The 24522-nt window shown below is 44.4% G+C and overlaps 2 protein-coding genes across 2 annotated transcripts; one reads left to right on the top strand and one right to left on the bottom strand.

The window, feature by feature from the left end:
• Positions 1-633: 633 nt before the first annotated feature.
• Positions 634-10423, bottom strand: LOC110509563 (tumor necrosis factor receptor superfamily member 5). Its single transcript, XM_036941347.2, has 8 exons — positions 9513-10423; positions 7101-7226; positions 5533-5679; positions 5029-5122; positions 4777-4853; positions 4306-4419; positions 1834-1971; positions 634-1061 (listed from the first exon to the last, which is right to left on the bottom strand). The coding sequence occupies exons 1-8, from the start codon at positions 9592-9594 to the stop codon at positions 880-882; spliced, it is 960 nt and encodes a 319-aa protein (XP_036797242.2). The 5' UTR covers positions 9595-10423; the 3' UTR covers positions 634-879.
• c1s.1 (complement component 1, s subcomponent .1) lies at positions 10351-22580 on the top strand. The gene is made up of 11 exons (XM_021581979.3): positions 10351-10529; positions 12479-12677; positions 13297-13477; positions 13618-13743; positions 14281-14474; positions 14988-15138; positions 16014-16129; positions 16315-16381; positions 20458-20589; positions 20800-20874; positions 21447-22580. Exons 1-11 carry the CDS (start codon positions 10516-10518, stop codon positions 22259-22261), a joined length of 2070 nt encoding a protein of 689 aa, XP_021437654.3. The 5' UTR covers positions 10351-10515; the 3' UTR covers positions 22262-22580.
• Positions 22581-24522: the final 1942 nt, after the last annotated feature.

The raw sequence follows: 24522 nt of genomic DNA, 5'->3' as shown, positions 1-24522 counted from the left end.
AGTCAGTTCAGCGTTTTTCACTCCCATTGGTTAGGATTTGGGGCTTACCCTTGGTCTGTGCCTAAAGGGCTGTGTTTACACAGGCAGCCCAATTCTGTTCTTTAAAAAAAAAAACAATTGGTCTTTTGACCAATCCGATCAGCTCTGAAAAACATCTGATGTGGAAAGATCTGATGTTATTGGTCAAAAGACCAATGGAAAACAATATCAGACTTGGCTGCCTGTGTGAAAGCAATCCGCATTTAGCTGTAAATGCTAGCTGATAACACTAGAGGGCAGGGTAAAGCAGTTTGAAGTATGGTAGCTGCTGCTACTCCTATCCTACAGGGGGCGACAAACACTTAATTAATCAGTGTCCACTCGGGTGTTGTCTACATTTTAGATTCTGCACTTTGCTAAAGCGTCAACTGTTTTGACAGAATTTTCAATGCTGTGGTTAAAACATCATTGAACAGATGCTGTGATGTCAAAATGAATATCTATCTATATATATACATCTACTTCATCAATCTCTTTTCCACCACTTTGATGTTCATATCAAGTAACTGACAACAACAGGTCGTCATTAGGGAATGTCCAGCCGCCGGGGGCTTTGAAAGTTCCTTATAAAAATGTAAAATAGAGAATCTATGATGACATTTGACCTCAGTGGTTATACTTTATTTAAACCCTCCCAACGGTTTTTTTCAATGACCTAAGAAACAAAGAATGTTCATTGGATGTTTATAGTTCAGTATATTTGCATTGCAGAGATAAGACTTTACAAAAGGGATTGTATCCAGGAACCTTCAAGGAGGAATCTGCTCAGCTGTTTTCCCATGTAGGTCTTGTTCATTGAAAAATGTAATACAAAAAAAAGGATTTAGTTGAAAATCAGAATTAAGTCCCTGGCCACTCATCTTCCTGTGGCTCTGATAGGTAGCGGGAGGGTCTGATGTCATTTCCTCTCATTCCATTACTGTGATCCGATTGGCTGAATTGCTCTGATGTTGTCATTGTTATGGTCGCGCCATCGGCCTCAACTTCACAGTCTGGTGTATAGCCGTTTACCTGAATAACAGCTGGGATACACAAGGGAAATAGTATGAGCACACAACAATAACCCTCCTCCAACCTCACGTAGTACAGCATTTATCATTCATGAAGCCTACACAGGCCCCATCATCATGTCCAAAGAGGTAACAATACATGTATTTTAATGATTTGATTTAGGCTCTTGCAAATGGAGAATAGCTCATCCTGATGGTTGATTATATGGGCAGCCTCAGTTTAGATTACATTACATCTGATCCATTCTAAGTGGGGAGAGTCATCACATTATTGATCATTGGGAAGCTGCAGAACTACTATGAGTGATGGATACAGTGTAATATAGACTAATGAAGGTTTATCACAAATAGCTACTCTACATGGAAACAGTGTGTTTTTGGTGATGCGATTTGTCAGGAGATGATTTAAAGGGTTAGTTCATCAAAATGTCAAATGTATATTGCCGGAGTTCAGCTCTATGGCGCTGAATTACGTGCTTGAAATTGAAAGGTACAGCATTTAGGGGAACATATACAGCATTTAGGGGAACATTGCCTTTAAATTTAAATCGCTCTATAACGCTAAACCTCAGCAATATAGATTGAATCGAGCCCTTAAACCATGGTAACCAGGGTCCCATCACTCATATTGTTCTGCACTCTATGATGCTAATGCTAACCTGTAGCTCAGCAAACAAACCCAACCTACTCTCTGGGTGTACTAAATACCTCCTTTCTTGTGCACTAGAAGAGGTACATTTGTAATTGTGGTGAACTATTCCAACTACCACTGAGGGACTTTCACCTGTGTTGATGAAGAGTGGCTCAGTGGCTTTCTGGTCCAGGCTCCAATGGCTGTTGCACTCTGAGGGGAACTTGAGCTCAGCTGGAGCGAAGGAAGGAGGTGCAGGGTCTACAGGAATACCAGGACCACTGGAGTTGGCTACAGACAAGACAGGAAGACAGACATGAGATCACTGAGTAGCACTATCAACATTCATATACTTGCTGTATCTTATCTGACTTGTTATTGTGGGTAAGTCCAACCGCCACTGGTGAAGCATTGATTAATAGGACAGTCACCAAATGTGTCAACCGGTGACGCCACTGTACTTTACCCAACGCTTTCTTGCTATGAGTTAGCTGGCTGTGAAACGTGTCATGTGGTTTTCCAACAACAGTGTCAAGCTCAACATAGAACAGGATGTGGTTTTGTCCCCAAGTCTCAGAAACTCAAGAAGCTACAGTAGAAGCTTGTTTCATACCTACTATAGTTTCCTAACTGATAATGAGTAGATGTACATGGAATCTGGAGGCAGTTGTTCTTATTTCTACCTTCACAGGGTAGTCTAACTGGTTATTTATTCTGTGGAACCTACATTTAGTTTGATTTGAATTAAATACATATATATATGATCGAAATATCAATGTCAAATAACCCTTAGAAATAAAATTTCAAACAGCATTTTTCAAAAAGAGGATATGAGTTTGAGATCACGGATATCCTCTATGTGCCTACAATGTTCTCTCAACTTCCAATTTTATGCTCAGTCGTTTCTTAACAAACATCTGTTTGTTTGAGATATTAGGCTGAAACATAAATGTTATAACCAGAAGCCAATAGCAGTGGTGTCTAGTGTCCCCCCTTATATAAGCTCCTGTGACTTTTATCTGCACTTGGACTCATATTGGTTGATGTGCTGTGCTCTCAGCCCCTGATCGAGCATAAACAGGAGCGATGCATACGAGTTTCACTATAACTCATATTGTCTTTGATCTGATTAATCTCTAGAGGAAGTGGCGAGTTCCTACGTCTGACGGTGAAAAGCAATGACCTTGTTTCCCTTCATTCAATCCAAATTACGTCTAGCACCTTGACACCTAATACTTTTACAATGTGATGCATATTGTCACTGTGTAGGAGAGAAAAGACACACTAAGAGTTCTCACAGCCTCTACATCTGTCACCGGGTAAAATCTACTGTACATGATCTGAAATCTGCTGGCTGGGAAATCACACAGAGAAACGAAAAGAGCATTTACTTAACAGTTAGTAGGCCTAACTATCAAATGGGACCAAGAGTGGTGCTTTTTGAATGACTCCCGAAGAAACAAACAAGTTGTTAATAGGTTATAATGATGTATGTACAACAGCCCTCAGAGTGGAGTAGCATACAGCTGAGGTGGACTTGATCAAGCAAGTTGATTTCACCTGGAGACTCGCTCATGCAATCCCACACCTGTCAGTAAGGATCAGAACTGCCCTGATAGGCTCATTCACACTTCTTGTTTGTATTTAAAGCCTGTCAAGCCATTTCTCAGTCATTTCCCAATGACCTACCTGGGTTCCTTAGCTTATTTGTCATGATCCTTCAAGTTGGAGGATGTTTACCAGGTGCACTGCAGCAGATTTCCATCCACCACGGCAGAGACAGTGTTTCCACTGTAGGCAGTGTCGGAGTGGTTGGTCACCCATCAACCAGACAGGACAGCATGACTTCGTCTCCATTCATCACGTATTTGGGCTACCAACATAAACAAGCGCCATTGTGGGAAATGGCGCAGCATTACACCACCTCTTCCCCTAGCTACCCATATCTACTGAACCTGTAATGTCACCACTGTGGACCAGTCAAGACCCTCGTCTAACTCCCAACCGCACTGGACACAAAGCATCAGCTGGCAGTTGCTTTGGAGTTGTCACACGCTTCCCAAATGGAGCCTCAGTGACGCTGTTGCCGTGGCATCTCCTTCCGCTCCCCCCTTGACGCCACACCCTGCTGTGCTGTAAAGAGTTTCCACCTTTCCTGATGCCCTGGGCTTTGGCTAATCAACGTCACAGGTTTACAACATGACCCCGCACCCATCCAAGGGGCCAACCTGTGCTAACCCAAGGAGCCATCCTGCGCCCGCCGGAGGGTCCAACTCGCGCCCTTCAAGGGCCGGCCTACGCTGTGCTCATCCTAGGGGCCAACCCGCACCTGTCCAAGGGGCCTACCGTGGCCTACCAGGTACCCAGACAAGGGGTCTCACGTGAGCCTGCACAAGAAGCCTACCCTGCCACACCTACATCGCTCCTGACCAACAACCCTATTTTTCAGTCTTAATAAAATGTTTCATTGTAATGTCTTGGTAAATACCTAAAACTTGTTCTACAGTACAAAGAGAGTCCCTGGAATATGGTGGCAACTCCCTCTAGCCAATGCTTACATCAAATCCACGATGAGGAGTGAACAAATACACACTATTTGGGTGTTGGCAGTGATGATATACACACCTGGCATGTATGATTGATCCTTGGCCCTCCAATAGATGTAGATCAAGATTATGATGAGGAGTGAGGTCACCACTAGTCCCGCCCACAGACTGGTAGGTAGGATCCAGTGACAGCCTGAGGGACAGGGGGAGGGCGTGAGACGGAGAGAGACAGGGAGAGAGACAGTGGGATAAAGAGAGAGAGCGAGTGAGTGACAGAGGGAGAGGGACAGAAAGAGAGAGAGAGGTTTGTTTTGATTGATCCTAACATCCAGCAAATCTATATGAGGCTCTATCTGAACCATTTCTGAGGGAGAATGCAATGTGCTCTAATCTTGTTTACAGTATTAGATGTACATTACTTATGTCAATAAATCATTCAATCAAGAGAGAAAGAGGGGAGGAAGAAGAAATATTGGTAAAATGTCATACCATCTAGTTTTCTATATATTCTATACTACTGTGCAATAAAAGGAGATGCTATTAGACCTACGAGATATGACGGCACCACACACAGCATCGGTAGTCTCAGTCCCAGCACTTTTCACCTCCCTCCCGAGGTCCCCACACCTGAGAGAGAGAGGAAAGAAAGTGATTGTGAAACAGAGAAAGGAGTTTAACTCCACAGTTAACCCCGCTGTCCCACAATTGTAGAAAAAATGTCAAACGTTTCGTGCCAACCAAATGCACCCACTGAGTTGACGTTCGATAAAAATCAGAGCCACTTTGTGTGAAGGGTTCTGACCTGGTGTGTGATTGGCAGTGTGTGATGGCATCGTTGACGCTGTTATAGGTCCCAGGTTGGCACGGGGCACAGACTGTGTCATTCTGGGGGTTGGCTGGGGGGTTTAGGAACAAGTGTCAGACATGTCAGCTGCTCAAAGTAAAGTACATACATCCAGCAGATTATACAAGCACAGTAAACAGTGGTTTAAACATTGACTCTGAGTGCAGCTTATTAGACTACAGACTCTGATTTCTTGTCAGGTGTCTTTTCAATACCAGCCTTAGTATCTCCAACTCATGATCAGCTCATCAGAGGCAATGGTCTGTCATATTAGAACAGGGTGTAGAGGTGAGGAGGCTGCTGAGGGGAGAACAGCCCTTAATAATGTCTGGAACGGAGCAAATGGAATGGCATCAAACCATCATTCCTCTCATTCCGCTGCAGCCATTATCACGATCATGTCCTCCCTAATTAAGGTGCCACCAACCTCCTGTGGGGTAGAGGTGAGGAGGCAGTTCTCACCTTGATTCACGACACCTGAACCCAGAGGGCACAGGGTCACGGGTAGGCAGTGTTCACATCCATTGTCTGTACAGTAGAAACCAGTCTTACACACACATTGCCTGTCACTACTGGCTTCACACTCCTTCAATACCTTCTGGTTACTGCCTGAGAGAGGGAGAGGGAGACGGAGAGAAGAGAAGGGAGAGAAAGAGTGGGAGAGAGGATGGTAGAGGAAGAGGGAGACGGAGAGAAGAGAAGGGAGAGAAAGAGTGGGAGAGAGGATGGTAGAGGGAGAGAGAGATGGAGAGAAGAGAAGGGAGAGAAATAGTGGGAGAGAGGATGGTAGAGGGAGAGAAGAGAAGGGAGAGAAAGAGTGGGAGAGAGGATGGTAGAGGGAGAGGGAGATGGAGAGAAGAGAAGGGAGAGAAAGAGTGGGAGAGAGGACGGTAGAGGGAGAGGGAGACGGAGAGAAGAGAAGGGAGAGAAAGAGTGGGAGAGAGGATGGTAGAGGGAGATGGAGAGAAGAGAAGGGAGAGAAAGAGTGGGAGAGAGGATGGTAGAGGGAGAGTTGGGGTATTGAGTGGGAGAGAGGACGGTAGAGGGAGAGTTGGGGTATTGAGTGGGAGAGGCAAAGAAATATGAAGTGAGGTGAAAATAATGAAAATGTCAAGTGAGATGAGAGGTGGGATAGAGAGAGGGGATGTAAAGATGAGGAGAGAGGTGGGATAGAGAGAGGGGATGTAAAGATGAGGAGAGAGGTGGGATAGAGAGAGGGGATGGAAAGATGAGGAGAGAGGTGGGATAGAGAGAGGGGATGGAAAGATGAGGAGAGAGGTGGGATAGAGAGAGGGGATGGAAAGATGAGGAGAGAGGTGGGATAAAGAGAGGGGATGGAAAGATGAGGAGAGAGGTGGGATAGAGAGGGGATGGAAAGATGAGGAGAGAGAGAGGTGGGATAGAGAGAGGGGATGGAAAGATGAGGAGAGAGGTGGGATAGAGAGAGGGGATGGAAAGATGAGGAGAGAGGTGGGATAGAGAGGGGATGGAAAGATGAGGAGAGAGGTGGGATAGAGAGAGGGAATGGAAAGATGGGGAGAGAGATGGGATAAAGAGGTGGGATAGAGAGAGGGGATGGAAAGTGATAGAGAGAAAGATAGGCGGGTCAGGGGGAGCGAGCGAGAGAAAGAGAGAATGAGAGAGAGAGAGCGAGAGCAGGGATGGGGGAGAGAGAGAGAGAATGAAAGAGAGAGAATGAAAGAGAGCGAATGAGAGAGAGAGAGAGAGAGAGTGAGAGAGAGAGAGAGAGAATGAGAATGAGAGAGAGAGAGAGAGAGAGCCGGGTGGGGGAGAGAGAGAGGGGGAGTGAGAGAGAGAGAGAGAGAGAGAGAGCAGGGTGGGGGAGAGAGAGAGAGGTAGTGATAGAGCAGGGTGGGAGAGAGAGAGAGAGAGAGAGAGAGAGAGAGAGAGAGAGGATGAGTCAGATCAAAAATGAATGATTTTAAGGAGACAGGAGAACAATGAGTAGAACTGTCAGAATAAAGAGGAGGAAGTGACAGAGGGAGGAGGGAGGAAGGAAGGGGACTTACTGGAATGGCAGAGCCTACAGGGTAGACATTTTTTCAAGGAGTTTAATTCAGCAGTGTAGTATTCACGTTGACAGGTTTCACACTCTGTTTTTGTAGACTTGCCACAGTCGGTGCGAACATACTGTCCTGGAGTGAGGTTGGGAATGAGAGAATGACAGAGAAATGTGATCATCCATACCCCCACATATAGGCCACCGTATTATACTGTCCATAATAACATGTTCATCACAGGAGGTTGGTGTCATTTTAATTGGGGAGGACGGGCTCGTGGTAATGGCTGGAGCAGAATGAGTGGAATGATATTATCAACATCAAACAAACGTTTTCCATGTGTTTGATGCCATTCCATTCGTGCCGCTCCAGACGTTATTATGAGCCGTCCTCCCCCCAGCAGCCTCCTGTGTGTTTATGTAGTGTTGTGGAGATAAAGGGACTGCTTTTTTCCCCTCTATACTGCACTTCATCATTTGATAATATAGTATAATATGTATATGTGGCACATGTATAACGCTGGTCTTTCAGACATCTTGCTCCAACAGCCACCTGAACAACAGAAACACACCAGTAGTCACTGACCTTTATGACAATAGAAACACACCAGTAGTCACTGACCTTTATGACAACAGAAACACACCAGTAGTCACTGACCTTTACGACAACAGAAACACACCAGTAGTCACTGACCTTTATGACAACAGAAACACACCAGTAGTCACAGACCTTTATGACAACAGAAACACACCAGTAGTCACTGACCTTTACGACAACAGAAACACACCAGTAGTCACTGACCTTTATGACAACAGAAACACACCAGTAGTCACTGACCTTTATGACAACAGAAACACACCAGTAGTCACTGACCTTTATGACAACAGAAACACACCAGTAGTCACAGACCTTTACGACAACAGAAACACACCAGTAGTCACAGACCTTAACGACAACAGAAACACACCAGTAGTCACTGACCTTTACGACAACAGAAACACACCAGTAGTCACAGACCTTTATGACAATAGAAACACACCAGTAGTCACTGACCTTTACAACAACAGAAACACACCAGTAGTCACTGACCTTTACGACAACAGAAACACACCAGTAGTCACAGACCTTTATGACAACAGAAACACACCAGTAGTCACTGACCTTTACGACAACAGAAACACACCAGTAGTCACAGACCTTTATGACAACAGAAACACACCAGTAGTCACTGACCTTTACGACAACAGAAACACACCAGTAGTCACAGACCTTTATGACAACAGAAACACACCAGTAGTCACTGACCTTTACGACAACAGAAACACACCAGTAGTCACTGACCTTTACGACAACAGAAACACACCAGTAGTCACAGACCTTTACGACAACAGAAACACACCAGTAGTCACAGACCTTTACGACAACAGAAACACACCAGTAGTCACTGACCTCTATGACAACAGAAACACACCAGTAGTCACAGACCTTTATGACAACAGAAACACACCAGTAGTCACTGACCTTTACGACAACAGAAACACACCAGTAGTCCCTGACCTTTATGACAACAGAAACACACCAGTAGTCACTGACCTTTATGACAACAGAAACACACCAGTAGTCACTGACCATTATGACAACAGAAACACACCAGTAGTCACTGACCTTTATGACAACAGAAACACACCAGTAGTCACAGACCTTTACCACAACAGAAACACACCAGTAGTCACTGACCTTTACGACAACAGAAACACACCAGTAGTCACAGACCTTTATGACAACAGAAACACACCAGTAGTCACTGACCTTTATGACAACAGAAACACACCAGTAGTCACAGACCTTTATGACAACAGAAACTCACCAGTAGTCACTGACCTTTACGACAACAGAAACACACCAGTAGTCACTGACCTTTATGACAACAGAAACACACCAGTAGTCACAGACCTTTATGACAACAGAAACACACCAGTAGTCACAGACCTTTACGACAACAGAAACACACCAGTAGTCACAGACCTTTACGACAACAGAAACACACCAGTAGTCACTGACCTTTACGACAACAGAAACACACCAGTAGTCACAGACCTTTACGACAACAGAAACACACCAGTAGTCACAGACCTTTATGACAACAGAAACACACCAGTAGTCACTGACCTTTATGACAACAGAAACACACCAGTAGTCACAGACCTTTACGACAACAGAAACACACCAGTAGTCACAGACCTTTACGACAACAGAAACACACCAGTAGTCACTGACCTTTACGACAACAGAAACACACCAGTAGTCACAGACCTTTACGACAACAGAAACACACCAGTAGTCACTGACCTTTATGACAACAGAAACACACCAGTAGTCACAGACCTTTATGACAACAGAAACACACCAGTAGTCACTGACCTTTACGACAACGCTCACAGCACATTTCCACCCCAGAAGCATCATGAAGGTATTCCTCAGTTTTGCATCCCAATCCAGTCATCTCTAGTACATTTGATGATAGTCTCTTTGTGGTCTCAGTTGAATGTATATCCTTTCACACTCCGCCTCTAGCTCTCTCTCCTTGTTCTCTATCACTATTTCTGACTTTGACTTCTTTCTTCCGCTGAAGTATCACTCGCTCTTTGTCTTCTCCTCTGCTGTGTCCTTCGTCCTCTCAGTGAGAATATAGAGCTGCTTCCTCTCCTCTCTCACCCACCTCTTTCCCCCTCGCTTGTCCTCCACAGCGGAAAGCCCCGATGCCCCTCATCTGCCCTGTGCTTCTCTCTCTCTCCCCCCTTTCCTTCCTGCCCTCCCTCTCTGGCACGAGGTGCACTGTTCTGGACCGTGTAAACTAGCTGCAGAGAGGAGGATTCTAGAGGCTGCTTTTGGCACTGTCTCCAGATCAGCATGTCCAGATATGGCACACAATACACACCAACACAATAAGATACTTCTCCTGACCACTCCAGCCCTTCCAGTCTCTCTCTCTCCCTTTATTCATTTGCTGAACCTTTGTCCTGATAGTGCTGTAATGCTGCTGATCTGAGAGATGTGTTTATATGATGAGTAGATGAAGACAGAAATATATATCCCTGACTCTCTCTTTCTTCCTTCTTCTCTCTCTCTCTCTCTCCCTCACTCTCTATGCACTCTCCCTTTCTCTGTCAATTCAATTCAAAGTTTTTTTTGGCATGGAAAACATGTTAACATTGCCAAAGCAAGTGGAAAAGATAATAAACAAAAGTGAAATAAACAATCAAAAATTAACAGTAGAGTTCTCTCTCTCAACGTTGAATAGATGTTGAATTGACGTCTGTGCCCAGTGGGAGGGGTTAGAGGGAGAGAGTTAAAGTGAAATAGCAAGAAAAGAGAAAGACAGTGAGTGTTTATTTGCTGAGGCAGAAGTGATCACTTCCTCACCATGCTAGGAGTGAGGTATGTAATGATTTTTCATAATTTCTTATCAAACAGATTATTAACACAAATATAATATGTAAGCTCATCTTCCTGCATTTATACAGCACTGATATTTATTTAAACAAGCAACACATTTTAAGTGACGACCTTATGCAACGATCGTGATTTACAGTTTCCTTCTTGGGATATGTGGTGTAATTTTCTTCTTCCTCAATGGATGTGATTGTGTGAAATGAACCCTGCATTTGTTAATGAGGGCTAATATTATAATATATGTACTGTAAGTCTGAACTGATGTTCACATGCATCTCTCACCCTTATTATTTCTGTTTGTCTGATTGTTTCTCTCTATTTGTTTACATTATTGATTCTCTCTTTTTCTTCATACTTTCCTTCTCTCCCGGTGTTTCTTTGTTAATCTTCTTGTTCTCCTCTTTGACTTTGTCCCATCTTTCTCTCTGTATCTCTCCCCCTTTCTGACCCCCGTCTCTTTCTCTCTCTCTCTTGCTTTCTCTTTTCTCTCTTCTCCCCGTCTGTCTTCATCCCCCCCTCTCTATCTGTCTTTATTCCCCCTTCTCTCTCTCTGTCTTCGTCCTCTCCCCCTCTCTATCTGTCTTCATCCCTCCTCTCGCTCTCTCTGTCTTTGTCCTCTCCCCCCCTCTCTATCTGTCTTCATCCCCCCCCCTCTCTCTCTGTCTTTGTCCTCTTCCCCCTCTCTCTCTCTCTGTCTTCGTCCTCTCCCCCCTCTCTCTCTGTCTTTGTCTTCTCCCCCCTCTCTCTCTCTGTCTTTGTCCTCTCCCCCTTCTCTCTCTCTGTCTTTGTCCTCTCCCCCTTCTCTCTCTCTGTCTTTGTCCTCTCCCCCTTCTCTCTCTGTCTTTGTCCTCTTCCCCCCCCTCTCTCTCTGTCTTCATCCCCCCATCTCTCTCTCTCTCTGTCTTTGTCCTCTCCCCCTTCTCTCTCTCTCTGTCTTTGTCCTCTCCCCCTTCTCTCTCTCTGTCTTTGTCCTCTCCCCCTTCTCTCTCTCTGTCGTTGTCTTCTCCCCCCTCTCTCTCTCTGTCTTTGTCTTCTCCCCCCTCTCGCTCTCTGTCTTTGTCCTCTCCCCCTTCTCTCTCTCTCTGTCTTTGTCCTCTCCCCCTTCTCTCTCTCTGTCTTTGTCCTCTCCCCCTTCTCTCTCTCTGTCTTTGTCCTCTCCCCCTTCTCTCTCTGTCTTTGTCCTCTTCCCCCCCTCTCTCTCTGTCCTCTTCCCCCCCTCTCTCTCTGTCTTCATCCCCCCCTCTCTCTCTGTCTTTGTCCTCTCCCCCCTCTCTCTCTCTGTCTTTGTCCTCTCCCCCCTCTCTCTCTCTGTCTTTGTCCTCTCCCCCTCTCTCTCTCTTTGTCCTCTCCCCCCTCTCTCTCTGTCTTTGTCCTCTCCCTCTCTGTCTTTGTCCTCTCCCCCTCTCTCTCTCTGTATTTGTCCTCTCCCCCTCTCTCTCTCTCTCTCTCTTTGTCCTCTCCACCCTCTCTCTCTCTGTCTTTGTCCTCTCCCCCCTCTCTCTCTCTTTGTCCTCTCCCCCCTCTCTCTCTCTGTCTTTGTCCTCTCCCTCCTCTCTCTGTCTTTGTCCTCTCCCTCTCTCTGTCTTTGTCCTCTCCCCCTCTCTCTCTCTGTCTTTGTCCTCTCCCCCCTCTCTCTCTCTGTCTTTGTCCTCTCCCCCCTCTCTCTCTCTCTGTCTTTGTCCTCTCCCCCCTCTCTCTCTCTCTCTGTCTTTGTCCTCTCCCCCCTCTCTCTCTCTCTCTGTCTTTGTCCTCTCCCCCCTCTCTCTCTGTCTTTGTCCTCTCCCCCCTCTCTCTCTCTCTCTGTCTTTGTCCTCTCCCCCCTCTCTCTCTGTCTTTGTCCTCTCCCCCCTCTCTCTTTCTGTCTTTGTCCTCTCCCCCCTCTCTCTTTCTGTCTTCATCCAACCCTCTCTCTTTCTGTTTTCGTCCTCCCCCAGCCTCGGTCTGTTCCTCTTGCCCCTCTGTGCCATGTCGATGCTCTCGGGGTGGGTGGAGTCTCCAAGCTATCCCCGTGGTTACCCACCTGATGCCAGTCTGAACTGGAGCAGGTGTGCCCCTCACGGCCACACCCTCGCCCTCAGGCTGACACACCTGGACATGGAGGACAGTCACGGCTGCGAGAACGACGCCCTGGAGGTCAGTGTGAGGGGTTAAAAGTAATTATTTATATATACACTATATGATTGATAGGAGGTGCTGTTTTGAAGCCTCCATCTTGGCACTTGGCATCTTGGCATCTTGGTGGGGGCACCAGTGTAAAAAATGTTTTGGAAGCTATAGAAATGCATTTATTATTTTCTACAATTGTTTTTGCCATGCTTATTCTATTGCAGTCAACTTAATGCATGCTTTTAAATTATATTATGTGAACTAAACATAAAAATAAAACATTTTCCTTAAAGCATACTTAAATACATTAAATACATTTTGTCCTTGAAACACCGTAGAATTCTATTCATTCATATGGAGGACTGCTTCTTCTGGGGAGTGCAATTATGGCCGACTGGTAGCTTCAAATTCTCTCATTGGCCAATACATAGCATGAACAATCCATTGGTTAAAGTCAGGTGTCACTGTCTCAAGGATGACACTTTTACTGTAATCTAACATACTTTTGAGATATGGAAAAATGTTGTCTATTATTACTGTTATTGGGGTGGGAATGGGAGGGATATTAGATGTCACAATTAGAAATCCTAAGTTGTCCATGTGTTAAAGATGGGACAAAAGTTCTCTCCTCTCATCCTTCTGTTAGATCTTTGCAGATGGAAAGCAGATAGCCCTTCAATGTGGTGAAATGTCATTTGAGGACCTTGATTCTACCGTCAATCCCTCACTCCTTTCCTCCGTGGAAGGCTGCCTCTCTCTCTCGTTCCGCTCTGATTACTCCAACACCAAGAGACACACTGGCTTCAGAGGGTTCTACATGCTGCAAGGTGAGGAGGAGAAAGGGAGCATTGTTGTATTTCTCTTAGACTATGATGAAATTGTATTTTTGTTGTTGTTGTTGTTGTTGTTGTTGCATTACCTCATGTGACCAATGAACCTTAGTCAGACATATGTTGTCTTCTAACAGACTTTGATGAGTGTGAGGAGGACCCTGATAACGGGTGTACCCAGTTCTGCCACAACTACATTGGAGGATACCTCTGCTCCTGTCGCCTTGGTTACCACCTGGACACAGACGGACACACCTGCACAGGTATGGAGGAGAGAGACGAGGGAGAGAGGGAGAGAGAGACCAGGTGAGAGAGAGAAAGAAAAGGAGAGACAGACAAGAGAGCGAGAGAACACTGTATATATACATAACATGACATTTGGAATGTCTTTATTCTTTTGGAACTTCTGTCAGTGTGATGTTTACTGTTCATTTTGATTATTTATTTCACTTTTTGTTTATTATCTACTTCACTTGCTTTGGCAATAAAGCCCCTTGAATTGAGAGAGCGAGACAGAGAGATGGGAAGGGACAGGGAAAGAGGAAGTGAAAGACAGAATGAACAGAGGAGAGCAAGAAGGAGGAGCACTAAGGGGAAATGAAAACAAAGAGAGAATGATGAAGAATTAAGTATTATGATGGCGATGTTGCAAATTGTGTTAATAACGACAAAGATGCGATGGCGTTACTACTTGTTGCTCGTACAGCTACCGACTTCATGACACAACACCATCCCTCTTTGATAATAATGATGATGATGACCTTGAGGGTCATGTTATTGATCATACGTCTCTACCACAGTGAGTTGCACTGAGGACCTGTCCGGCTCGCTGCGTGGTGTGATATCCAGTCCCTCTCGGCCCGGCCCATATGCTGAGCATGCCCACTGCTCCTACATCCTGTCAGTAGAGGACAACCTGGAGCTGCTTCTACACTTCACTGGGGAGTTTGATGTGGAGCAGGGGCCAGACGGGCAGTGTGTGGACACAATCATGGTGAGTAGCTGTAGCCTATAAATAGGGCCTAGAGTTTTTCTTAGGTCATGTGGTCAAGAAAAACTCTGCTGATTCTCACTATTACAATGTGTAAGTTCTGTGAAATTCCTACATTATGCTGTGCACCCTCCCATGAAGGTGACCAACCCCTCTAACAAGATTTGCACCTGACATACGCTGTGAGAGTAACCCGGAAGTGACTACCCCCTCAGCCTTGTAGTTTTTAAAACGTTTTCAATGCACACAAACGTAGCGCAATGGTCTAGAGTAAAAACTTCATAAAAGGCATCTGGTAGAGGAAGTGGCCGTCACCTTCACAGCGAATAGGAGAACATTAAACCAACTACATTCAACTACATTTCATAAATCAACTACATTTCAATGTCACTGAATATGCTTCAACAACAATGTCCCTCTCTCACCTTGTAGTCTTACAGTATTCCTGCTACAGTACATGTCCTGTTTTCCTGGGACAACATGTTTTCTTCATACATCATATTCTGTTGTTTTCAGGTTGAGACTTCCTCTGGGACTCAGGGGCCATTCTGTGGCCGTGTGCCTCCCCCTCCTCCCCTCCGCACTGGGTCACACCACGCCCGCATTCTCTTCAACTCTGACGGACAGGGCTCCAACAATGGCTTCACTATCCACTACAGAACCACAAGTAGGGTCATGTACGCTTTTAGGAAACTACTCATTATATGAATCCTTGAAATAATATGCACACGATAACTGAAAAATGACAACTTTTATACATAAAAAAAGCACATTCCTGGATTAAATCATGTAACATACATACCCTTTAGCAGACGCTTTTATTCTAAGTGACCTACAGTCATGCACACATTTCACGTATGGAAGCGCCAAGCCCTACCAACTGAGTTACAAGGGACCACCCTGTACAGTGCCTTCGGAAAGTATTCAACCCCCTTGACTTAAAACATTTATAATTTTGTTACAAAGTTAAATTAAAATGGATTTAATTGTCATTTGAAGAAAAATGTGTGTACATCTCTAAGAGCTTTGAACACCTGGATTTAACTATATTTGCCAATCGTTCTTTATTCAATTCTCCAATCTCTGTCAAGTTGGTTGTTGATCATTGTTAGACAGCCATTTTCAAGTGTTGCCATATATTTTACAGCCAATTGAATTGTATGTGTGGGGTACAGAGATGGGGCAGTCGACCGCTATTACTGCACACAAAGTGAGTCCAGGCAACTTATTATGTGTATTTGTAAGCACATGTTTAACTCCTGAACTTATTTGGGCTTGCCATAACAAAGAGGTTGAATACTTATTGACTCAAGACATTTCAGCTTTTCATTTTGATTTTTTTATTTGTATTTTCTAAAAACAAAATTCCACATGATGGAATATTGTGTGTAGATTAGTGACACGAAATCTAAATGTAATCCATTTTAAATTCTTGCTGTAACACAACAAAATGTGGAAAAAGTCAAGGGGGTTGAATCCTTTCTGAAGGCACTGTATAATGGACCAAAATAAAGTGATGCCTCAGGACTTGTTTCATTGCAGCAAAGACCTGCCGAGGGATTGTGACCTCCAACTCCACCCTGGCCCCACAGCAACCTGAATATCACCAAGGTGACACAGTCACGGTGACCTGTGACCTAGGCAGTGTTCTGAACACAGTGAGTAGGCTACGGTATTGTAAGTTCACAAGTGGCAGTAAAAGGGTTCAGTTAGCTTTCATACTCAACCAAGAGCTTAGTTTGGTGCTGTAGACGAACTGAAGAAATGTGGACAATTTGAATGTTCTCAAAGAAATGACATAATAGATTGTACACTACTAGATACGTGTGTTCTCTCTTCAAAGGGTGACAAAGAGTATGAGTCGACATGCCAGAGGACAGGCGAGTGGAGTCCTGTGTACCGCTGTGAACGTGAGTGAGATGAGACCATCTCTACAATTGTATTTCATAGGATTAATATAGCCAGCGATTAACACTCTTGATAGATGTAACGCAAAATGTTCTGGTGTAGAAAAATATAAAAGGTTAAGATTGGATATAGGTATGAGGGTCATTCTTGAATTAAGGGGACATTTGGACATGGGATTTTTAGAAAAAATGAACTTGCCGCATTTCAAGCTTTCCTTTTGTGTAGGGCAGCCAGGAACTAGTTATGTTGAACTTCGTCTCCACTCTGCATTTAAGCAGCCCTTCACAGCTGATTCTGACTGGGCCAAAGAAATGACAAAGCAATAGGTATGTTTCAGTGGAGGCTGCTGAGGGGAGGACGGCTCATAATAATGGCTGGAACGGAGCAAATGGAATGACGTCAACCACATGGAAATCACGTGTTTGATGTATTTCATACAATTCCATTTATTCCGCTTCAGCCATTACCACTAGCCTGTCCTCCCCAATTATGGTGCCACCAACCTCCTGTGATATGTTTATAGCCGTGGATATGCGCCCACTCTCCGGGGTTGAGAAGAATAGTGGGTTTCATCACCTTGAGAAAGTGCTCAAGCCTCGTAACAAACTTTGCCCTCTCGTACCCATTTCAGCAAACAGGTGGTACCCGCTCTATATAAGCAAGCTAAGCTGAAGTTGGCAATGAATTGGCCAATGCATCCTGTGTTGCACCTACTACAGATGGATGGACCACCAGGGCTACTTATGACATGTTCAAAACAACGGGGGACTAGGAAATCTCCGACTTCCAACTTCAGTGTGTTCAAGATAACTGGGAACTCGAAAAAAACAAGCTCCGACTGAGATAAATCCAACCTGAAGTTCAGTGACGTCATGATTTGACCTAGTTTTTTCCCAGTTGCGATGTAAAGTAAGCATTACGATGATCGTACCAGTTGCATCATTATTTACGAGCCAACGTTTTAAGAGTGTTTCCATACACGTTCGCTAAGGGACAGGTCGAAATTTACTTGGGGGAGGGGTGGTCCAAAATATGTGTTTTTTTGGGGGGGGGGCACAGGGGAGGGTGGTGCAATTTTCCCCTTGGTTTACATTCGCTCCTCTACTTGTAGTTTCCATATAAACAATGGCTTGATATTACCCTAATAAAGTTTAGAAATGTTTGTGGTTTGGTATGGCGTGGCTATCATTAAGCTTTAGCTACTGCAGGCCTATGATTTGAAGGCAGTGCACCCCGGGGTTTCAACTGGCTCCTACAGTTGAACTCGAGGTGAGGAAGACTGTTTCAGGTCTACCAGAGTTAATCCTATAATCTAACAATATAATGCTTATCTTTACAAAATATTTGGATCGAAAATGATGGAATTACCCTTCTTCTGTACGTCTATATGTGTATAGCAGACACAGTAACCATCTGACATAAATTCATGCATGTCATGTTGTACCTATATATACAGTGCCTTGCGAAAGTATTCGGCCCCCTTGAACTTTGCAACCTTTTGCCACATTTCAGGCTTCAAACAAAGATATAAAACTGTATTTATCGGTGGTGACCATGTAACCTAGCCTCAGTGCAGTGGGCAGCTGGGAGGAGGTGCTCTTGTTCTCCATGGACTTTACAGTGTAGCCTTTGATTTCCTGACTGACTGCGTGTATTGGTTCCTGACTTCACTGAACAGTTGCATGTCGCGGGGGCTATTTGATGCAATTGCAGTCCGCCACAGGATGCTTTTGTGCTGGTCAAGGGCAGTCATGTCTGGAGTGAACCAAAGGCTATATCTGTTCTAAGTTCTACATTTTTTTGAAAGTGGCATGCTTATTTAAGATGGTGAGGAAATTACTTTTAAAGAATGACCAGGCATCCTCGACTGACGGGATGAGGTCAAAATCCTTTCAGGATACTCGTGCCAGGTCGATTAGAAAGGCCTGCTCGCAGAAGTGTTTTAGGGAGCGTTTGACAGTGATGAGGGGTGGTCATTTGACCGTGGACCCATAGCGGATGCAGGCAATGAGGCAGTGATTGCTAAGATCTTGGTTGAAAACAGCAGAGGTGTATTTGCAGGGCAAGTTGGTCATGATAATACAGTGCCTTGCGAAAGTATTCGGCCCCCTTGAACTTTGCAACCTTTTGCCACATTTCAGGCTTCAAACATAAAGATATAAAACTGTATTTTTTTGTGAAGAATCAACAACAAGTGGGACACAATCATGAAGTGGAACAACATTTATTGGATATTTCAAACTTTTTTAACAAATCAAAAACTGAAAAATTGGGCGTGCAAAATGATTCAGCCCCTTTACTTTCAGTGCAGCAAACTCTCTCCAGAAGTTCAGTGAGGATCTCTGAATGATCCAATGTTGACCTAAATGACTAATGATGATAAATACAATCCGCCTGTGTGTAATCAAGTCTCCGTATAAATGCACCTGCACTGTGATAGTCTCAGAGGTCCGTTAAAAGCGCAGAGAGCATCATGAAGAACAAGGAACTCACCAGGCAGGTCCGAGATACTGTTGTGAAGAAGTTTAAAGCCGGATTTGGATACAAAAAGATTTCCCAAGCTTTAAACATCCCAAGGAGCACTGTGCAAGCGATAATATTGAAATGGAAGGAGTATCAGACCACTGCAAATCTACCAAGACCTGGCCGTCCCTCTAAACTTTCCGCTCATACAAGGAGAAGACTGATCAGAGATGCAGCCAAGAGGTCCATGATCACTCTGGATGAACTGCAGAGATCTACAGCTGAGGTGGGAGACTCTGTCCATAGGACAACAATCAGTCGTATATTGCACAAATCTGGCCTTTATGGAAGAGTGGCAAGAAGAAAGCCATTTCTTAAAGATATCCATAAAAAGTGTCAGTTAAAGTTTGCCACAAGCCACCTGGGAGACACACCAAACATGTGGAAGAAGGTGCTCTGGTCAGATGAAACCAAAATTGAACTTTTTGGCAACAATGCAAAACGTTATGTTTGGCGTAAAAGCAACACAGCTCATCACCCTGAACACACCATACCCACTGTCAAACATGGTGGTGGCAGCATCATGGTTTGGGCCTGCTTTTCTTCAGCAGGGACAGGGAAGGTGGTTAAAATTTATGGGAAGATGGATGGAGCCAAATACAGGACCATTCTGGAAGAAAACCTGATGGAGTCTGCAAAAGACCTGATACTGGGACGGAGATTTGTCTTCCAACAAGACAATGATCCAAAACATAAGGCAAAATCTACAATGGAATGGTTCAAAATTAAACATATCCAGGTGTTAGAATGACCAAGTCAAAGTCCAGACCTGAATCCAATCGAGAATCTGTGGAAAGAACTGAAAACTGCTGTTCACAAATGCTCTCTATCCAACATCACTGAGCTCGAGCTGTTTTGCAAGGAGGAATGGGAAAAGAATTCAGTCTCTCGATGTGCAAAACTGATAGAGACATACCCCAAGCGACTTACAGCTGTAATCGCAGCAAAAGGTGGCGCTACAAAGTATTAACTTAAGGGGGCTGAATAATTTTGCCCGCCCAATTTTTCAGTTTTTGATTTGTTAAAAAAGTTAGAAATATCCAATAAATGTCGTTCCACTTCATGATTGTGTCCCACTTGTTGTTGATTCTTCACAAAAAAATACAGTTTTATATCTTTATGTTTGAAGCCTGAAATGTGGCAAAAGGTTGCAAAGTTCAAGGGGTCCGAATACTTTCGCAAGGCACTGTACATACAGTACCTAGCCTAAACATCTTGATTCTATGTGTAGCGGAGATGTTCTGTGAATAAATTGACTCGGAAGGTCAAAAAACATCTAACGATGCACTTTGGCTGCTCTACCAGTGGTCTGGATCCCTTGCAGATGTGCAATGGTTTTTAAGAACAACGTTACTAATGAGAGTTCTGAGAAACAGATCAGCTACTACAGATTCATCTTACGATGGTTCTAACAATGATCTTAACGCTATGAAGGCTCTGGGAAACGAGGTCTAGGACCTTTGCATTTTCATAAGCTATTTTATCTTTTAAAGCTATTTGTTTTGGAGTTTGTGTCAGAAACGTTGGTTTGCTCTGTATGTCTGGTTCACTCTAGCTGTGGATTGTGGAGAACCAGACACTTCTAGTGATGAGGCCCTTCAACTGGTGGACAAGGATCCAAGCACTCTGTTTCATGATGAGGTCCGGTTCAAGTGTGAATCTAAATACTACACACTGGAGGGAGACGGTTAGTCCATACAGTCTTATTTACCTACAACTGCAGCTGTTATCTTTTTCTTGAACTTTTTATGTAAATCTCCTCCTTTCTTCCATCCCTCCTTCCCTGATCATTTCTATACAGTATCTTCAGTATACCTGCCCTATGCTTTCTGAGTCCGCTCCACGTGCCATCACTATCTACCCTACCTGTGCTCTTACCTCCCTTCTGTTCCTTCAGAGAAGTACATCTGTGATGCCAGTGGTACGTGGACATCGGTCAAGGGCCAAGAAAAGTTACCAAAGTGCATCGAAGGTATGCCACACTATCATTTATCGGGTGTACGCAGTGTTGTGGAGTAATGAACTATATGTAGTTCAACTAGTATTTTAACTACATTTTGCAGTAGCTTGGTGGTAGTTTAACTAAATTCAAATATTGATAGTGTTTACAGTAGTTAATTACTTATTTTTACCATGTAGCTGTGTAGCTAACTACTGGAAATACACACTACTTTTTTAGTAAAAAACATTTTTAGACCTGCCTAATTCTCACTTGAAACTTTGGCTTAATTACACATTCTGTTAACATGACTCCAGAGTAAAAGCTTTTCTTGCAATTTGTAGTTTATGACACTTCACATTTAGTTATGATCATTTTCCACTAAGTTGTTTTTATGTAGTGAATTACTTTTCAAAGTAACTTTAGTTAAGTAAACTAAGGGTAACTTTAGTGTAGCTTACCTTCTTCCAGTGAGAAGTAATTCGTAACTTGGTAAACTATATTTTCACAGTAGCTTCCCTAACACTGGGTGGATGACAGTACAGTATAACTGCTGTTACACTATTAATGATCCAGTGTACTGTTCTGGATTGTCTATCTTCTAGTGTGTGGGAAGACAGAAACAGATATTTCCAGCTTTGGAAGAATTTTGGGGGGCAAACCGGCGAACATGGGAGAGATACCCTGGCAGCTTCTCACTAAACAGCCCAAAAGAGGAGGAGCATCCCTGATCAATGACCGGTGGGCCATCACAGCAGCTCATGTAGTGGATGGCTACGAAGAAAGCACGCTTACATTTTTCGGGGGGCTGATAGATGGGAAAAAAGCACAAGAAACTGATCCTGATGTGGTTGTCATGGCAACGGAGAAGATTATCATTCACCCTGACTACATAAAGGGCATACCTGGTAATGAACGCACTAACTACGACAGCGATATAGCTCTCATCAGAATGTCTTCCAGGGTGAAGTTAGGGCCCAATGTTCTACCCATATGCCTGCCTGAGGCTGATGGAGGATTCAAAGAGTTTCAGCACGGCACTGTTTCAGGGTGGGGTGGGACTGAGAAGAAAGATAAAAGCAGATTCTTGCTTTACGCATCTGTGGGAAGACACCCCCAAATGAATTGTGAGGAAACACCTTTGTTGTCTATTAACAAGCCAATGGTTTTCACTGAGAACATGTTCTGTGCAGGGGGTGATGGGTTAGATAGCTGCAAGGGGGATAGTGGGGGTCCATTATTTCTCCCTAAGCTGGGATCAGGGAACAAGGACAACAGAGGGCCATATCATCTGAGAGGCATTGTGTCCTGGGGTTCCCTTTGTGAACTGGGAAAGGAATCTAAAAAGGGTTACTACACCAAAGTGGAGAATTACTTAGACTGGATCAAGATGACAATAGAGAGAGAAGAGCAGGGGTAAAAACAGTAAAGAAGACTAAGAAGAGTAAAACGTACTAGTCAACTCTGAACCTCCATAATCATAATTGTATGCTAATTATTTCCAGTACTTTTACTTTTTATAAAACCAGTCTGGTTCTATAAATGACTTGTGTTGTTTTAGTTCAGTGTTAAATGTAACTTCAGTATGCAGGCAATACCATCCTGTCATGTCTGAGTAAAATCTCTACTCTGTGGCAAAATCACCAAACATATTGCTGTGCCTTTTATTCATTGTTGTGAATAATGCTTCACAATGTAACCCTGATTGACAAACCCAAATAAAAATATAATTCATAAAACTCGTCTGAATGTTTGTCTTCAATCAAACTCTCAATTAAATGTTGATACCCTATTTTCACTCCTCCTCCTCCCCCATTTCTACTGTGCCTCTACGTCTGCATTGCTCGCTCCCTGTGGTTTTAGGCTCGGTTTCTGTATTTCTATTTGCAGTGGCGACCCATCATTCAGGGCTGTTTTGAGCCCTTCCTGTCTAGCTTTTTTTTGTAGCCTGTTTTCAAATCAAATCAAATTGTATTATCACATGCACCAAATAAAACAGGTGTAGACCTTACAGTGAAATACTTACTTACGAGCCCCTAACCAACAGTGCAGTTTCAAAAAATATGGATAAGAATAAGAGATAAAAGTAACAAGTAATTAAAGAGCAGCAGTAAAAAATAACAATATATACAGGGGGGTGCCGGTACAGAGTCATTGTGTGGGGGCACCGGTTAGTTGAGGTAGTATGTACATGTAGGTAGAGTTAATTAAAGTGACTATGTATAGATGACATCAGAGAGTGGCAGTGGTGTGGAGAGGGGAGGGGGGGGGGAAATGCAAATAGTCTGGGTTCATGTTCAGGAGTCTTATGGCTTGGGGTAGAAGCTGTTTAGAAGCCTCTTGGACCTAGACTTTGCGATCCGGTACCGCTTGCTGTGTGGTAGCAGAAAGAACGACTAGGGTGGCTGGAGTTTTTGACCATTTTTAGGGCCTTCCTCTGACACCGCCTGGTATAGAGGTCCCGGATGGCAGGAAGCTTGGCCCCAGTGATGTACTGGGACATTTGCACTACCCTCTGTAGTGCCTTGCAGAGGAGGCAGAGCAGTTACCATACCAAGCGGTGATGCTCTCGATGGTGCAGCTGTAGAACCTTATGAGGGTCTGAGGACACATGCCAAATCTTTTCAGTCTCCTGAAGGGGAATAGGTTTTGTCATGCCCACTTCACGACTGTCATGATGTGCTTGGACCATGTTAGTTTGTTGGTAACGTGGACACCAAGGAACTTGAAGCCCTCGACATGCTCCACTGCAGCCCCATCAATGAGAATGGGGGTGTTCTCGGTCCTCTTTTTCCTGTAGTCCACAATCATCTCCATTGTCTTGATCACATTGTGGGAGAGGTTGTTGTCCTGGCACGACACGGCCAGGTCTCTGACCTCCTCCCTATAGGCTGTCTCGTTGTTGTCAGTGATCAGGCCTACCACTGTTGTGTCATCTGCAAATTTAATGATGGTGTTGGAGTCATGCCTGGCCATGCAGTCATGAGTGAACAGGGAGTTCAGGAGGGGGCTGAGCACGCACCCTTGAGGGGCCCCCTGTGTTGAGGATCAGCGTGGCGGATGTGTTGTTACCTACCATTACCACCTGGGGGCGGCCCGTCAGGATGTCCAGGATCCAGTTGCAGAGGGGGGTGTTTAGTCCCAGGGTCCTTAGCTTATTGATGAGCTTTGAGGGCACTTTGGTGTTGAACGCTCTGCTGTAGTCAATGAATAGCATTTTCACATAGGTGTTCCTTTTGTCCAGGTAGGAAAGGGCAGTGTGGAGTGCAATAGAGACTGCATCATCTGTGGATCTGTTGGGGCGGTATGCAAATTGGAGTGGGTCTCGGGTTTCTGGGATGATGATGTTGATGTGAGCCATGACCAGCATTTCAAAGCACTTCATGGCTACAGACGTGAGTGCTACAGGTCGGTAGTCATTTAGGCAGGTTAGCTTAGTGTTCTTGGGAACAGGCACTTACAGACTCAGACAGGGAGAGGTTGAAAATGTCAGTGGAGACACTTTCTAGTTGGTCAGTGCATGCTCACAGTACACGTCCTGGTAATCCGTTTGGCCCTGCGGCCTTGTGAATGTTGACCTATCTAAAGGTCTTACTCACATCGGTTGCATAGAGCGTGATCACACAGTCTTCCGGTATAGCTGGTGCTCTCATGCATGTTTCAGTGTTATTTGCCTCAAAG

This window comes from Oncorhynchus mykiss, chromosome 2, assembly GCF_057628025.1.
Source record: "Oncorhynchus mykiss isolate SJ-2025 chromosome 2, ASM5762802v1, whole genome shotgun sequence".
In the NCBI taxonomy this organism is placed as follows: Eukaryota; Metazoa; Chordata; class Actinopteri; order Salmoniformes; family Salmonidae; genus Oncorhynchus; species Oncorhynchus mykiss.
The sequence above is the reverse complement of the archived record's forward strand: the minus strand, read 5'-3'. Positions and strand labels throughout refer to the sequence as shown.